This window comes from Jaculus jaculus, chromosome 1 (genome assembly GCF_020740685.1).
Source record: "Jaculus jaculus isolate mJacJac1 chromosome 1, mJacJac1.mat.Y.cur, whole genome shotgun sequence".
Classification (NCBI taxonomy): Eukaryota; Metazoa; Chordata; class Mammalia; order Rodentia; family Dipodidae; genus Jaculus; species Jaculus jaculus.
The window spans coordinates 328,414,295-328,430,846 of NC_059102.1; the positions used below are offsets into that span (position 1 = coordinate 328,414,295).

The 16,552-nt window shown below is 41.9% G+C and overlaps 2 protein-coding genes across 6 annotated transcripts in view; one reads left to right on the forward strand and one right to left on the reverse strand.

The window, feature by feature from the left end:
* Aida (axin interactor, dorsalization associated) overlaps positions 1 to 11,572 on the forward strand; it is a 42,345-nt gene extending 30,773 nt beyond the window's left edge. For 2 of the 3 annotated variants that reach the window (XM_004653234.2, XM_045138917.1), the window contains exons 7-10: positions 4,606 to 4,728; positions 7,853 to 7,975; positions 9,795 to 9,912; positions 10,047 to 11,572. In XM_004653234.2, the coding sequence (XP_004653291.1) occupies positions 4,606 to 4,728; positions 7,853 to 7,975; positions 9,795 to 9,912; positions 10,047 to 10,143 (461 nt within the window). In that variant the 3' untranslated portion in view covers positions 10,144 to 11,572. The remainder of the gene's footprint in view (positions 1 to 4,605; positions 4,729 to 7,852; positions 7,976 to 9,794; positions 9,913 to 10,046) is intronic. The other variant, XM_045138920.1, reaches the window with a different exon arrangement.
* A 3,201-nt stretch (positions 11,573 to 14,773) lies between these two features.
* Mia3 (MIA SH3 domain ER export factor 3) overlaps positions 14,774 to 16,552 on the reverse strand; it is a 59,560-nt gene continuing 57,781 nt past the window's right edge. For all 3 annotated transcript variants that reach the window (XM_045141810.1, XM_045141811.1, XM_012947729.2), the window contains 2 exons: positions 16,323 to 16,473; positions 14,774 to 15,555 (listed from right to left, as the gene is read on the reverse strand). In XM_045141810.1, coding sequence (XP_044997745.1) covers positions 15,281 to 15,555; positions 16,323 to 16,473 — 426 coding nt within the window. In that variant the 3' untranslated portion in view covers positions 14,774 to 15,280. The remainder of the gene's footprint in view (positions 15,556 to 16,322; positions 16,474 to 16,552) is intronic.

Consider the following 16,552-nt stretch of genomic DNA (forward strand, 5'->3'; position numbering starts at 1 on the left):
GGTACAGGTGATAGAAGTCAGGAGACACTAAAGTCTATGAGTTTCAGGCTGCTGAGTTCAAAGAAACTTCTGCTATAAATTAAATCCATTTAGTAGGTAAGATTAAGCTTTAACTGGACAGAGTCTTGTATTGTGATACAGCATGTTGACATTTCAGAGATGCAGAAACCTCCTGGAACTCTTTCATTCTGATATTTTCCCCTCAAAGTAAGAAACTACATATAGTTTGATTGGCCATGTTTAACTTGGCATGATACTGTCAAGTGCCTATAAATGTCATGGGAGAACAACTTATAAAATTATAGTCATTGGTGCTCATTGAAATAGCAAGAGGCACTTAGCCTTTAACTTAATGCCATTTCAGCTTTGTGAACTCAGTAGTGTATGCACTGAAAATGCATGATCCAGCCAAATGAACATTGTCGTACTGTTCAGTGTCACCTGAGGCTTGGAGACCTGTAGACCTCTGGCCGTTAGGGCTGTCCAGTGTATGTCCAGCCCTGTGAACACAGGCTTAGTACACACAGTTCAATTGGCATTTTTTTCCTTATCACTCTCTTGTGTAAGCTTTTAGTAACAGCTCAGGGACACTTATGGTTCCAGAGAACTTGAAAATCTTGGTCAGACAGTAGCCAGATAGTTTTCCACATTTAAAACTATAAGGCAAATAACGGCATCACAGGCTTGTCTATCTCCTAGTCCTGGGAACCTGTGACTGTCATGTGATAGGGCAAAGGAACCTTGCAGATATGATTGTGTTAAGGACATTGAGGTGAGGAGGTTCTCCAGAAGTTCCTTTTTCTGAAGTTCCTTTCTAGGCATAATGAATATTTAAAATGAAAAAGGTGGCAGAATTGGGACAGAGCCATTAAAGTTCTAGACTTTGGAGCCAGACTGTGTCATGATTATGGGCAAATTACTTCTCTGTGCCTCAATTTTTACCTCAGAGCAGTGGGTGTGAGGTAAATGTCTGTGCCTGGAGACTGTGAGGGTTAAACGGGTTAGCACATAGAAAGGGTCAGAGACATGCCTGCTGTAAGTGTTTTACAAATGTTGCCAACTTATGATTTCTGCAGCTCTTCCATATGGAAGAATTTTCGTTTTTGGCCCTTGCCTAGATCTAATAGGTAATCTTGGAAAAGCATAGATATAAAAATTTTAAGTATTTATTTATTTGAAAGAGAAAGAGGTGGAGAGAAAGTGAATGGGCACACTGCAAATGAACTCCAGATGCTTGCCACCTTGTATATCTGGCTTACGTGGCTCCTGGGGAATTGAACCTTGGTCCTTTGGTTTCACAGGCAAATGCCTGAACCACCAAGCCATCTCTCTAGTCCAGAAAAGTATAGTTTAATGATGATATCACTTTAAACTTCTGTTTTAATTATTAAATTATATTTATTGAGGGAAGTTCAGAACCAAAGAAAGAAGAATGAATACGCCTACGTGGCTTGAGAGCCCATATGGTGGGCCTGGAAAAAAACATGGAAAGGCTAGAAAGGAAAGTTCAAAGAGCTCCTGCCACGTGGAGAAAGAGCCCATGTGGGAAGTAAGGGGTTGGGGGCTCTCCCCTCAGCTCAGCCGGCTGGGCCGATAACAAGTAGAAACTCACCAGCAGCTAGAAGTTCAGAAGTCAGGCAGTACAGAGACTTTGCTCTCCCCCACCCAAATGTATTACCTTGTGGTGGTGGGCCCTACCTTCCAGTTCAGGTGAGCCAGAGGGAAGTTGATTGGTTAGGGCTGGGGATTTTCTCAGGAAGAGCTAGCTATGAAAACCAAGTTCCAGGGCTAAACTTGATCAACCACAATGTTTAAATCCTAGGAAAAACCTCCCTCCCAGGAGGGGCCCAGGTTGTTTGTGGAAAAACAGATCTAGGGAAGAGATAAGAAGTCAGATCGTATTTTGAACTCTCTGGAAGAATTCCAGAAGCATTCCTGTTTCTTACTTTCAAGGTCCCAGCCACCCTAACTGCCTAGAAGAGCTACCTCTGATTCTCCTCTCCCTTGAGAAGGTACTCTCACTGCTTTTAGAGGAAAGAGGATATGACATCATATCTTGAACTACCTCTGGCTGAATAGGGGTGTCCAAATATGAAATATGGCAGGGCAGTTATTCTCAGAGGGCTACTACTCTAAAGGGGTACTACTCTCAAATACCCAAAAGTGTATTGGCAGAGTACAGGAAGATTCTTTTACGTTAAAACAATTTTTCATTTATTTATAAGCAGAGGGAGAGTAAGAGAATGAGAATGGGCATGCTAGGGCCTCTAGCCACTACAAATGAACCCAGATTTATGTGCCACTTTTTGCATCTGGCTTATGTGGGTACTGGGGAATCGAACCCAATTCATTAGGCTTTGCAGGCAAGTGCCGTAACCACTGAGCCATCTCTTCAGTTCCTTTTAATGTTTTTAATGGTCACCCTCTGTACATACCATACAATATGCCATGATAACACGACCCTCCCTATACCTCTTTCCCTTAATCTATTCTTTCCAACTAATATATATATATTTTTTGAGGCAAGCCCAACAGATTTTTTTTTTTTTTTTTTTTTTGTTGTTGTCGTTTATTTTTATTTATTTGAGAGTGACAGAGAAAGAGAGAAAGAGGCAGAGAGTGAGAAAGAGAATAGGCGCACCAGGGCTTCCAGCCACTGCAAATGAACTCCAGACGCGTGCGCCCCCTTGCGCATCTGGCTAACGTGGGTCCTGGGGAATTGAGCCTCGAACCAGGGTCCTTAGGCTTCACAGGCAAGTGCTTAACCGCTAAGCCATCTCTCCAGCCCAGATTTTTTTTTAAATTTTTATTTATTTATTTATTTATTTATTTGAGAGCGACAGACACAGAGAGAAAGACAGAGGGAGAGAGAGAATGGGCGTGCCAGGGCTTCCAGCCTCTGCAAACGAACTCCAGACGCATGCGCCCCCTTGTGCATCTGGCTAACGTGGGACCTGGGGAACCGAGCCTCGAACCGGGGTCCTTAGGCTTCACAGGCAAGCGCTTAACCGCTAAGCCATCTCTGCAGCCCCCAGATTCTTTTTTTAATATGAGTGAAGAGAGAGAGAAATGGCACGCGAGGGCCTCAGCCACTGCACTCGAACTCCGGCCCCATGCGTCCCCTTGTGCACATGTGTGATATTGCATGCCTGCATCACTGCATCTGGCTTTTGTGGAACCTGGAGAGTTGAACATGAGTCCGTAGGCTTCACAGGCAAGCATTTTAACCACTAAGCCATCTCTCCAGCCCTACCTAATTTCCTATTGTGATGTCATCCTTTTTTTTTTTTTTTTTTTTTTTTGCTCCTATTACACAGATCTTGTGCAGTAATAACTATGAGGTCATGTGGGCCACAACCACTTTATGTCTGGAAGACAATATTTCAGAGCACTCCTCCCCTTTCTTTGGCTCTCATGTTTTCATTATCTCTTCCACAATGGTCCCTATGCCTCAAAGGGTGTGGTAAAGATGTCTTACTCAGTGCTGAACACTCCAGTGTCCTTCTCAGCACCTTGATGAGTTTTGAGTTTTCCTAGTGATCCCTGCCATCTGAAAAGATAAGCTTCTCCAACCAAAAGTGAGAGTAGCATTAATATGTGGGCATAAACATAAGTATTTAGAGGGTAGTTTAATATGTATAATATGTCCAACTTAACCAGACAGCAGTAGTTACCTTGCCAGGGCTTATGACATCCCAAAGCAGAATTAGCTTGTGATTAGGTGTTCAGTACCAGGTGTGAATTCCCTTCTGTGGACTGGGCTCCAGTCCAATCATAGAACAGTTGGTTTTCCCCATAACAAATGTTCCACTATTGTACCAGTTAATACATTTGGCCTGGCTAGCCCACTGTAAAGCTTGCAGAATTTTATTGCTGGTTAAGACTATCAATGACTTTTCCCTCGACAGGCTGCATAGTACTTTTTAGCATCCTGAGAACTAGTGACTTGAGTTTTTAACAGGCTTAAATTAATCATTCTGCTTTTGTGGTGTTTTTGAAATACAAAAGTACAGATTTATTTTGTGTATAATTAAATTTTTTGTTGTTTATTTATTTTTTTTAATTTTTATTTATTTATTTATTTATTTATTTATTTATTTGAGAGCGACAGACACAGAGAGAAAGACAGATAGAGGGAGAGAGAGAGAATGGGCGCGTCAGGGCTTCCAGCCTCTGCAAACGAACTCCAGACGTGTGCACCCCCTTGTGCATCTGGCTAACGTGGGACCTGGGGAACCGAGCCTCGAACCAGGGTCCTTAGGCTTCACAGGCAAGCGCTTAACCGCTAAGCCATCTCTCCAGCCCTGTTGTTTATTTTTGAGGTAGGGTCTTGCTCTAACTCAGGCTGACCTGGAATTCACTAAATTATTTGTTTAAAGACAATAATATTATGCCTGGCAAGGTGGCACGTGCCTATTATCCAAACCACCCAGAAGGCTAAAAGAAAAGAATAGCAAAGTATTTTAAGAGTTTTGGAAACTAAAATAACACAATGTCTGTCTGGTTACTAAGTTGAGAACCAGCCTATATATCTTTCTGATTTGCTAACATATTTACACAGATTATTGGAGAAGCTAAGCTTTACTGTGGTTTCTCTGTTGCCAGGTACTTTGTTACCCAGGTTGCCGTCAGAGCCAGGAATGACCTTACTCACTATCAGAATTGAGAAAATTGGTCTGAAGGATGCTGGGCAATGCATCGATCCCTATATTACAGTCAGTGTGAAGGGTAAATAACTCTATCTTCATTATTTTCTCCTGCAGATAAGATTGTACTGTTTTATTTGGGACAATTTTTTTTTTTTTTTTTTAACTTGGGGTATGTGAAGTAGCATCTTGTATCCATGGCAGTTCATTTCCATGCATTCCACCCTGGTAGGAACTGCCTGGAATCATCACACTTTCAACAAACACTTTGAGAGACTTATTAAACAGGTTTTTTCCATCTGCAACTTGTATTACTTTTGCGTCTGAGTTTGTCTGTGTGTCTCTTTGTTCCTAAAAGTCTGTGTAAGGTGCTGACTGGCCATATACATGTCTCTTTGCAACAGATAGAGCCTTAAATTACAGGATTACAAAATGTTCCTCGCCTGCTGTATTAGTCAGTGTTCTGTAGAGGAATTGAACTGATGGAATGAATTTGAATTATAAAGGGGGTTGTCAGATTAGTTTATGGCAGTCCAACCCTAGCTGTAGCTGCTTAGTCCACAAGCCTAGGGGCCTTAGCAGTCCGATCTGGCACTGAAGGTCTTGAGGATTTCTGGAAAGCTGCTGAACTTCAGTCGACCTTGGAAAGCTGAAGAAACTCAGTTCCAGTGTCCATGGAGGATAGTGGAAACAAGTAGATGGGTGTGTGAGTAAATAGTGAGGGCAGCCAGGTCAAAAGCATGCACCAGTGAGTAGCATAGGCAGCCAGTCGAGAAAAAGAGATTGTCCTCTCAGAGCTTCCTTATATATATAGTCCACTACCAGAAGGGACGTGGGCCACTATTCTGAAGGAAAAACTTTCTCCCTCAGTTAATCCTTGCTGGAAACACCTCCCAGACCCCAAGAGGAATGTCTCTTGATTCCTAGTCTGATCAAGTTGACACAGAACAAAATCATCACACCTTCTAAGGGCGTATGGTCCTTGATTTCCTGTAGCAGAGAGGTTTCTGTAAGTCCTGTCCTGCAGAGGAGAGTGACAGTTGCTTTCAGAACATATTAGAGATAAGACATATCCACAGCATCTGTGCCCTTGGTGCAGCCCAGCAGGGCACAGATAAAGATAAAGCTGTTTTCTGTCCTTAAGCTATGCTATGAGCTGTAATTATTCTGGTGATTTTTTTCTCTCTCTCTCATCCACTGGGATAGTTCACTTATTTCTTTAAAACATCTTTTTGCCCAGGTGTGGTGGCACACGTCTTTAATCCCAGCACTTGGGAATTAGAGGTAGGAGGATTGCTAAGAGTTCAAGGACACCCTGAGACTACATAGTGAATTCTAGGTCAGCCTGGACTAGAGTGAGACCCTAGCTTGGAAAAAAACAAAAAACATCTTTTTGGTCTTTAAGAGGAAAACGTACAATTGGCTTTTTCGTGTGTCACCATGCATGTTATATAATACTTCATTTGCAGAGCACTCAGCAGTCTTAAAAATAATTGTTGGGGGGTGGCTGGAGAGATGGCTTAGCGATTAAGGCACATGCCTATGAAGCCTAAGGACCCAGGTTTGATTCTCCAGGTCCCACATAAGCCAGATGCACATGGTGGCACATACAACTGAAGTTCGTTTGCAGAGGCTAGAGGCCTTGGCCTACCCATTCTCTCTCTCTTTCTTTCTACCCCTCTCTGTCTCAAAGAAATAAATGAAAATAAAATCTTAAAAATATAATAATTTCTGGGGCTGGAGAGATGGCTTAGGTTAAAGTGCTTGCCTGTGAAGCCTAAAGACCCATGTTTCGCTCTCCAGATCCCACGTAAGCCAGATGCACAAAGGTGAGGTAAGTGCAAGGTCGCACATGCCTACTAGGTGGTGCAAGCATCTAGGGTTCAATTTCAGTGGCTGATGCCCTAGTGTGCCAGTTCTGTCTCTCTGTCCCTCTCTCACTCTCTGCAGATAAATTTTTAAAAAGAAAAAAATATAATAACAATTAGTATTGTCAACTAAGCATAAAGTTGACATATCATTATTCAGAAATAACTACACAAAATACAAGTGGCTTACATTAATCCATAGTTTGAGGCTAATTAGAGAAATAAATACCAGCTGAAATTAAATGGAGGGAACTTGGTTGTGGAAATAAACTCAGATCCATGGTACATTAGTACCATCTAAAAGACAAAGGAAACCAGCATGGTGGCTTGCCCCTTTAGTCCCAGCACTTGGGAGGCAGAGGTAAGAGGATCTCTGTGAGTTCGAGGCCAGCTTGGAGATACAGAGTGCGTTCCAGGTCAGCCTGGGCTAGAGTGAGACCCTACCTCAAAAACCAAATAAATAAATAAATAATAAAGGAATTTTGCCACAGATAGAGACCATGATTACCAGCGCTGAATTTGTAATACTGTAGCTTCTGATACTACAGTTATTGACTATATAGCATCCTAGAATTGTTTGATACCTCATTTGCAAAACTACTGACCCCATTCAGGAATGCACAGAACAACATATGAAAAATATTTTAGTGATGATATAGTTGGTGTTAAGTACCTTGTATTTATGTTGAACTGAAACATGGTTTGTATAAATATTTAAGTTCCTAAGGCAGCTCTCTGGAGTAATACATAAGCACCGAGTATTCATTAAATAAGACCATGTTGAACTTAAGGGGTCCTCTTCTGGGTCCAGGAAATCAAAACTGTATCTATCAGCTCACTCTACTGTATACCACCTGTTTGCTGTAAATCATGTTATGTTTCAGCAAACATGACCAGAATTTAGGTAATCTACATTAATGACAGGGTTTCATCTGAAGCTCATACCCAGGTATTCAGGAGAATTCTGATTTAATTTTAGGTGTAAAGACCTTTCCATGCCATGCTATTCTCAAGGTTGCAAAATAGGGGCAGGAGCAAATGGTACACATTGCAGACTTTTACTGCACACAGAGTTAGAGGGGCTTTTTCCCTCAGAAACAGACTGCTCTTCCACCTCTCAACTATAAAGATCAAATTTGGTCTCCTACAATCTTTGTTTTCTACCTGGCCAGCGCAAACATTTTTCCCTTCCATCATCCTCTACTCAACGCCCTCCACACACCAGGAAAGCCCGTGCTCATGCAGAAGAGTTTGTCCTCATCTCTAAGCCCTGTGGGAAGGGGGATTCTCTGTGGTGTGTGTTTATGAAAGCTCCTGAATGGAAACTTGTCTCTCTAGATTTGAATGGCATAGACTTAACTCCGGTGCAAGATACTCCTGTGGCCTCAAGAAAAGAAGATACATATGTTCACTTTAATGTGGACATTGAGCTCCAGAAGCATGTTGAAAAGTTAACCAAAGGTTTGTAATCTAAGTCTTTGTCTTCACACAGAGTGCACTCATTTGTGAGCATGCACACAGGTGACAGTACAGTCAGTATCTAACATAGTAAATGTCACCTTATTAGGTTTATTCATTTAAGTCAAGTCAAATCAATGATGCTTTTAAATGTTGGAATTTGGAGTTGTATAACCTGGTTATGTAACATTGGAATATAATGTTCTTTAATGGTATACTTTTGGCTTTTTAAAAAATAACAAACGAGGGGCTGGAGAGATGACTTAGTGGTTAAGCACTTGCCTATGAAGCCTAAGGACCCTGGTTCAAGGCTCAATTCCCCAGGACCCACATTAGCCAGATGCACAAGGGGTACACGTGTCTGGAGTTCGTTTGCAGTGGCTGGAGGCCCCGGCATGCCCATTATCTCTCTCTGTCTGCCTCTTTCTCTCTCTGTATGTCACTCTCAAATAAATAAATAAAATAAAATAAAATATAAAAATAACAAACGAAGTTTTTCTCAGAGGTGTAGCCAATTACAGGAAGAAAAATAGGACCTCTCTTATGTAAGAATTAGGAAACTGGTAATAATTTACAACTGTAATTCATATTATTTGAATTGCTGACTATTACAGAATAAGCTTTGGAGTTTTGACTGAGGACAAATAGAAGTTCTTCAAGCTTGAATTTTTTAAATTTAATTTAATTTTTAATAATATTATTTTTTTGTTTTGTTTTTTAAGGTAGGGTCTCACTCTGGCCCAGGCTGACCTGGAATTCACTATGTAGTCTCAGGGTGGCCTCAAACTCACAGCGATCCTCCTACCCTGCCTCCCGAGGGCTGGGATTGAAGGCGTGTGCCACCATGCCCTGCTTAAATTTTATTTTTACTTAGAAAGAATGGGTGTGCCAGGGCCTCTAGCCACTGCAAATAAATTCTAGAAGCATGCGCCACCATGTGCATCTGGCTTACATGGGTTCCTGGGAGTCAAACCTGGGTCCTTAGGCTTCTCAGGCAAGCACCTTAACCCTGAGCAATCTCTTCAGTCCAAGCTTCAATTTTTTTTTTCTTTTTTATTTGAGAGCGACAGACACAGAGAGAAAGACAGGTAGAGGGAGAGAGTGAGAATGGGTGCGCCAGGGCTTCCAGCCTCTGCAAACGAACTCCAGACACGTGCGCCCCCTTGCGCATCTGGCTAACGTGGGACCTGGGGAACCGAGCCTCGAACCGGGGTCCTTAGGCTTCACAGGCAAGCGCTTAACCACTACGCCATCTCTCCAGCCCCCAAGCTTCAATTTTTTAAAAAGGACTCCTAACTGCCTAATCTATCTGGTGCATGTGTCTTTTGAAACTATTTCTGTGGGTGTGGAGATACTGCTCGGTGATTAAAGTCACTAGCATGTGAAGCCTGGTGGCCTGGGTTTGAATCTCCAATACCCACAAAAAGCCAGATGCACAAAGGGGAGAATGCATCTGGACTTCATTTGTAGTGGCTACAGGCCCTGACATACCAATTTTCTCTTTCTCTGCCTACAAATAAATAAAAAATATATTTCTGTGGGTGTTGCTGATGCTCTTTTGCGCTGCTCATCTTCTGCTTCGTGGCTCACAGTCCTACCAGTGCATGTAACATTGAGTTGGTCAGGAAGTTTTAACTCCTCCTTGTAGAATGAGGTGATGTGGAGAAGTTCACACACAGGGATTTGGGGTGATAACCACAGAAAGCTAAAGTCACACATCACCAGATTGTGCAAACTGCGGCTTGTCATGCTTCTAGTGATCAAGGAAGCTGATTACCACGGAAGGGTGCTTCGGTTCATCCGTTTTGTTTGAACTCCTTAGGTGCAGCTATCTTCTTTGAATTCAAACACTACAAGCCTAAAAAGAGGTTTACCAGCACCAAGTGTTTTGCTTTCATGGAGATGGATGAAATTAAACCTGGGCCCATTGTAATAGAACTGTAAGTAACGTGCACCTAGGATTTGCACCATTTTAATAGTGACTGTTCATGTTTCTTCCTTGTCCCTCTTATCCCTAATGCAACCGTGGATCAATCATCAAAATATTTTAAACAATGATCTTTTGTGGTTTCAGATACAAGAAACCCACTGACTTTAAAAGGAAGAAACTTCAATTATTGACCAAGAAGCCACTTTATCTTCATCTACATCAAACTTTGCACAAGGAGTGACCCTGATACGAATAACCTGGAACTTCTGTGAATTCTGTCGCTCAGTAGAAACCATGATAGCTCTGTGTAGCATGTTCACCCTTTAACAGACAGGAAATGAGCCTACCATGCCAGTGGCCTACAAGGCCATTGCAGAACTCTACAGAACCCAGAGTTCAGCACACCACTGACCTGTGAGACTCCTTTGGATACAGGTTTATTGTAGATTCTGACACGTATGTTTGACTTTTCTGTTAGTTGTGCCGTTGTCTGTTTTCTCACTACCACTACACTCCTACCTTTGTCCTGGAACAGTGCTGAGTGGTAGAGGTGTGCCGATCTTCACACTAATGAAGCAATAAGAATGTGCTAGAGTTTACACTCCTGCCCACTTCTGCTCCAGTGTGCCCTCTTGGTTATTTTGGGTTGAGGTGGGTAGACTAGTTCTGAACTACTTTGAGAGGAGTTGGACCAGTTGCACTGCAAAGGAATGTCTGTAAGTTTGTAATCGGGGTGGTGTGACTTCACCCTGATCCCGTGGTCCCCTGTTTAGAAATAGCGTGCCTTGGCCACATGAGAATCCCATCTGGAATGTTCCCCAGTGGTAGCTTTGACTGTTTCCCGATGACCAGATTGTTTCTGAGTGAACGTTGCAGGTCAGATGGATTCACTGTTCGACACTGCATTGCTATTCTTTCTGATGGATTCTGGGGTAACATTGGGGCCTTCTCAGAATAATGACAGATTTTTATGTGGATGAAATGTCTTCTAGATTATGTAATCTAAGAACATTTGAGTTAGATGCTAATGAGATCTTGCAGGAGTAACTGCTGTTTTCCGACCATTGTGAAACCTTAAATGCCGCATACCTCTTCTTACAGTGATGAGTATGCAAAATCTGGAAAAGATAGTCTATTTTTTTTATATAGGTAGATAAGATTGCCATGTATTTCCTTTGTAGATATATTGACATCCATATGAAAACATGCAGGTCATTAGCTTATTTTAAATATACTATTTACATTACTTTTGACTTAACAATTAGGGATAAATAAAACTTTGAAAGCACCTAAGAGGTGGATATTTGTTACAGAACATTAAGATTGTGATGGGCTTTCTGTGGGTTAGGTACACAACTGCATTTCAATATTCCCTTTAAATGAGCAGTGTGTGAGGGGCTGCAGTCTTTTAAACTAGTGTAATGGCCCCCATATCATTCAGTGCATTTGCCTTGTAAAATATGCTCCATAATTTAACCCTCACTCCTCAAGAGCGCTAGTCTTTACTTTCCGTTGTCTACTAGGTCAGTTGTTTACTAGATAAATATTAATAAAAACCATAATGAGCCTGAAAGAATTTGCCACCAAATTAAGTCTTGCCTTTCATCTTGGATTAATTTCAAGTGCTACAGTAATTCAACCTATAATAAATAGCTCCAGAGGAAGATGAAGAATTTGCCTTAAATTACTTCATTTGTTTAGCCAGCCTTTAAGTACTGATTGTAAACTCTGGAACAGTCTGTAAATGCCTCTGGGGGCAAGAACCACATCATCCCAGCACGCAAACATTCTTAGGAGCTTGGGAGCACTCTGCACCCTGTGAGGTACTTGGTGCCTGTTGCTTGATGTTGCTAACTAGACCCTTAAAATCTATTGAAATGTAGCAAAGAGAAAAAAAAAGTAAAAGAAAAAAAATGTAGCAAAACTGGTATTTTCACTTTGGGCTTTTTTTTTTTTTACCTGGTTTTTCAAGGTAGGGGTTTCACTGTCGCCCAGGCTGACCTGGAATTCACTATGGAGTCTCAGGGTGGCCTTGAACTCATGGCAGTCCTCTTACCTCTGCCAGTGCTGGGATTAAAGGCGTGCGCCACCACGCCCGTTGGTTTTGAGGTAGGGTCTCTAGCCCAGACTGACCTGGAATTCACTCTAATCTCAAGGAGGCCTCAAACTCATGGCCATCCTTCTACCTCTGCGTCCCAAGATTAGTGTGCACCACCACACCTGGCTAAACTGATACTTTTCTCTTTGCTCATAGATTGAGGCCATAATTTCAAAGTGGTAATTTATATGAGGCATTTTTGTGCCAGTTAACTATGGTTTGAATGTACTACAAATGCTTGAGTTGAACAGTGTGATGAGCTTAGCTTTAATTCAGACCTGAAATGAAAATGACAGGACTGTCTTGAAGTAGTTAACACAGATTTCACATTTCACAAGTCATTTAAAGTCACTTTCCACTGAAAATGGTCAGTCACAGTTATAGCAGAAACGTGTCTAGGCTGAAGTAATGATGCTTCTTAGGGATACAATTCTATCCACTCAATCCAGAAACAGTTAGGCAGACATGACTTCTGAAATAGAACTTCTGAGGTAGAAGAGACTGCTTTGGCTGAGGTGTGACTCTCTTATAGTGTTACACTGGCTGGCTTTGCTCCACAAGTTGAAACTCAGATGAAGGGGAGAAGAGGCAATTTGACTCAGATAAGCTACACTGAAATCTATATATATGGGTTTTTTGTTTTTTTTTTTGCTTTTTTATGCTATAAGACAAAAGAGTTTTGAGTTTTAAAAAATAGACTCATCTTTCCTACTTATATTTCTAGATGGCCAAACTTTTAAAAAGTTTTTTTTGAGGTAGAGTCTCACTCTATCCCAGGCTAACCTGGAGTTCACTTTGAGGGTGACCTCAAACTCGCTGTGATCCTCCGACCTATGCCTTCCAAGTGCTTGGATTAAAGGCATGCACCACCATGCCCAGCTGTAACTTTTATTTATATGCCATTTAAATTTAGAATTAACTAGGCATGGTGACACATTCCTGTCCCAATACTCAGGAGGCAAGTTAGAAGCAAGCCTGGACTACATAAAAGTCATAGTAACTGCAGTGTAGTTTTGTGTCTTGAAGAGGTTGTCGGCAGTACTCAGAAGTTCTGTTTGTGACAATCTTATTTTACAAGGTTAAACATGGTATATGTCATTCTGGTGTTGTCCTTTAAGATATAATTTCTCCCACTGTTAAAACAAATAGAGGTCAAGGAGATCATTACCTGGAAGAATTATTCTTTTTCAGAGATCCCATCTTCTTATGAATTATTTTAGTAGTTTAAGATAAAAACTTTATCCTGAAGCCTTATTTTTACAAAACTCTTAGTGTATTTACCATTCCAGCAGTGACATGTCAGTCTAGGTCTCAGTATTATTAGTACTTCATAAAACAGAATGTGGTGTAGCAGTAAAGGAAGTTTCAGCCTTTTATAATTTTAATTTAAATCAAGTCTCTTAGTGTGCTGATAAAGTTACTATAGTTAAAATAATCAAAGAGCTAGTTCTTAGAAACATTTTTATATTTTAGCATTATTTTTAGGAGAAAGAGAATGATAATGGGCGTGCCAAGGCTTTTAGCTGCTGCAAACAAACTTCTGGTGCCTGTACCACTTTGTGCATCTGGCTTTGTGTGGGGTCTGGGAATGGAACCCAGGTCATTAGGCTTCAAAGCACCTTAACTGCTGAGCCATCTCTCCAGGTCAGAAATAGTGTTTTAAAGAGTGTGGTAATTGGTACAAGAATTTAAATATGATGGATTCTTAGATTTAATTGACATTTAAGTAAGAGCACCAAAGATTGCATCTCAATTTTAAAATAAATTTTTAAAGTAAATTTTTCAAAAAAAAAAAAAAAAAAAGAATTGAGCGCTGGAGATGGTTCAGTGGTTTGCAGGTGCTTGCCTGCAAAGCCTAGTGACCTGGGTTTAGTGCCCCAGTATCCATGTTACGCCAGATACACAAAGTGGCTCATGAACCTGGAATTTATTTGCCGTGGCTGTAGACCCTGACATACCCATTCTATGCTTGCAAATAATTTTTTTTAAAAGAAAGAATTGAGGTAGGCATGGTGGTTCATGCCATACCCCCAAGATTAAGCAGGCTTATACAGGAGGATCATTTCAAGCCAGCGTGACCTACAGAGTGCAGTATTGTCACAAACCCAACAACTGAGTCCAGCCCATAGTTGTTGGCCAAAGACAAAGTGTCCTAGTCTTCATTCTCCCTCAGGCACTTCTGCTTAGCCATGGTCCTTAAAAATTATCTGTAATTTATGGTAAAAATACTCTGTACATTTTTTTAAAAAAAGAATGATCCTGGGCTGGAGAAATGGCTCAACAGTTAAAGGCACTTGCAAAGTCTGACAACCTGGGTTCCATTCCCCAGTACCTATGTGAAGCCAGATAGATGCAAAGTGGTGCATGCATATGGAGTTCATTTCCAACAGCAGGAAGTCCTGGCAAACCTATTTTCTCTCCCTCTCAAATATTTAAAAAAAAAAAAAAAAAAGCATGACCTTAGAGCCACAGCACATTATTTTTCTTTTGCTGTTATCCACCCTTAGTGCAGTAATGAGAGGCAACATCAGGTCAAGTAACGATCACTAGAAAACCATCCTCAACAGGCCATGCAGGTTACAGGAAAGCATGTGCTACAGAGTAAGTGGGACCACAGACTGCTTTGAAGTAAATGTAAGAAATCCCTTGTAGAGTTCACAGGTGCAATGGAGGACATGCCAAATCAGCCTCCAGTTCTGAAAGCCTGAGTGAACATGCTTCTCAATGGTACATCTCTCATGACAGTCTAATGAATCAACAGACACTTGGGAAATAGTAATAAACAATTTTTTATGAGCTATTACTACAAAGATCTTTAGCAACAGGGAAGATAAAGTTTATGATCCTTGAGTAAACATTTTTAGCGTAACAGTCTTTGAGATCAAATACAGGAGAACGAAGATCAAGCTTGTAAACACCACTGCGCTGTACTCAGCTTGTTACACTAAAAACAAGGTCATGGAAATACATGTTCTTAAAGCATTTCCACAGGAAATGTTCATATTTTATGGCATTCTAAATCATTTAGCAATTACATATGCTACATTAACTAAGACACAGGTATTTATTGCACATTTCAAAGTTGGAAGGATGTTCTAGCTTAAGGGGTGATTTTATGTAGAGAAAATGGTATTTTTGAATTGTTTGGCTCAAAAATGCACACTGCCAGGCAGCTTAACCATGTAAAAACAAACTTGGATTTTGAAGCCAAGGAAATCCTTACTGTAATGAGTATAGTGTACAGTTCGCCTTCTCTCTGACTCGGTGTCAGAGGTCAAAGTTAGGGGCTGGGTTTTAAAGCTTGTGAACAGTCTTGGCTGTTGCTCTGAGAGGCAGGTGGCGGCTCATCTCTGGGGCCTGAAGGCAAGGAGTCTCTTGCAGCAAGTGGTGGTGGGCAGTCCTGGGGGCCGTGGGCTGGAGGTGGTAATCGGTCTCTTGGACCAAGTGAACCTGCAGGTCTAAATGGCATGCGTCCTGGTAAAAACCCCCGAGGATCCATGGGCAGAATACCTGGTGCACATTCTCTCAAACCTAGTGGTGGGCGCATTCCAGGAACTGAAAAACAAGATGAAGTCAGGTAAGTGCTCAGCCATAAACCTATAATATATTCCAAGTATGTTAGCAGAGTCTTTAACTTCCCGTAATCGTAGAAGGTGAAGTGGTGGCACCCTGACTACAGATGAGGCAAATGAGGCTCAGCAATGGAAATTGCAACCTGTGGCTGGCCAACAACAGATAGGATTTAAACAGGGCTCTACTTGGCTCCACGCTTGTGGCTTTTTCTCGCTCTGTGATTCCAGGGTTCACCACAGCTTCATTCTTGGAAGTGCAGTATGCCATGTCAAGATATAAGATCAAGCAGTGCAAGCCTCACTGCACAACGGCTGCTTGCTGAAGCAGTCACTGCCTCCTCCGAGTCAGTCAGCATGCACGCACACAGCTCACAGTGCTGGCCCTCAGCACTGCGCACCGGGTTGCTCTTAGGTCCTTAACTCGTCCTTAACTCCTCCCTCCCATCTACACCCAAGGTGAGAAGGGAGTGTTCAGCCTATCCTGTCACCTCCAGGACTTACATCGACTTCTGCATGTGGCCACTGGTGTTCAGTAAGTATCTGCAGAAGGGCATGCCTGGCTTTCTTTGTCTCAGAGCTAGCTATGCCCATCTCAGTATGGAGAGGCCGAGGTTCCTATGGGTCCTAAACTTGAGGAAAAGCATGTCCTTGGTCAGATCCGCCCTTGACTGGAAAGCCCTGCATGGGCAGCTGTTTTAGCAAGGATCAGACAAATGAACATATTCTGCGAGCCAGCTTAGACCATCCTACCAAATGGTGGAGGAAGTGGCCGAGGTCCAAAAGGTCCACAGAGCTGAGGTGGTGGTCCATATCGAATGGGTGGTGGTACAGGACCCCCCAAAGGAGCACCCACGAGAGCCAATCCAGGAAACGAAGAGGGCCCTTTGATAGCCATGTTAACCTGCAGTACAAAAGCAAAGGTTTAAATGCTTTAGCATGGCAAAGTCACCAACACAGGCATCTGCACCAAGAGAATTCTC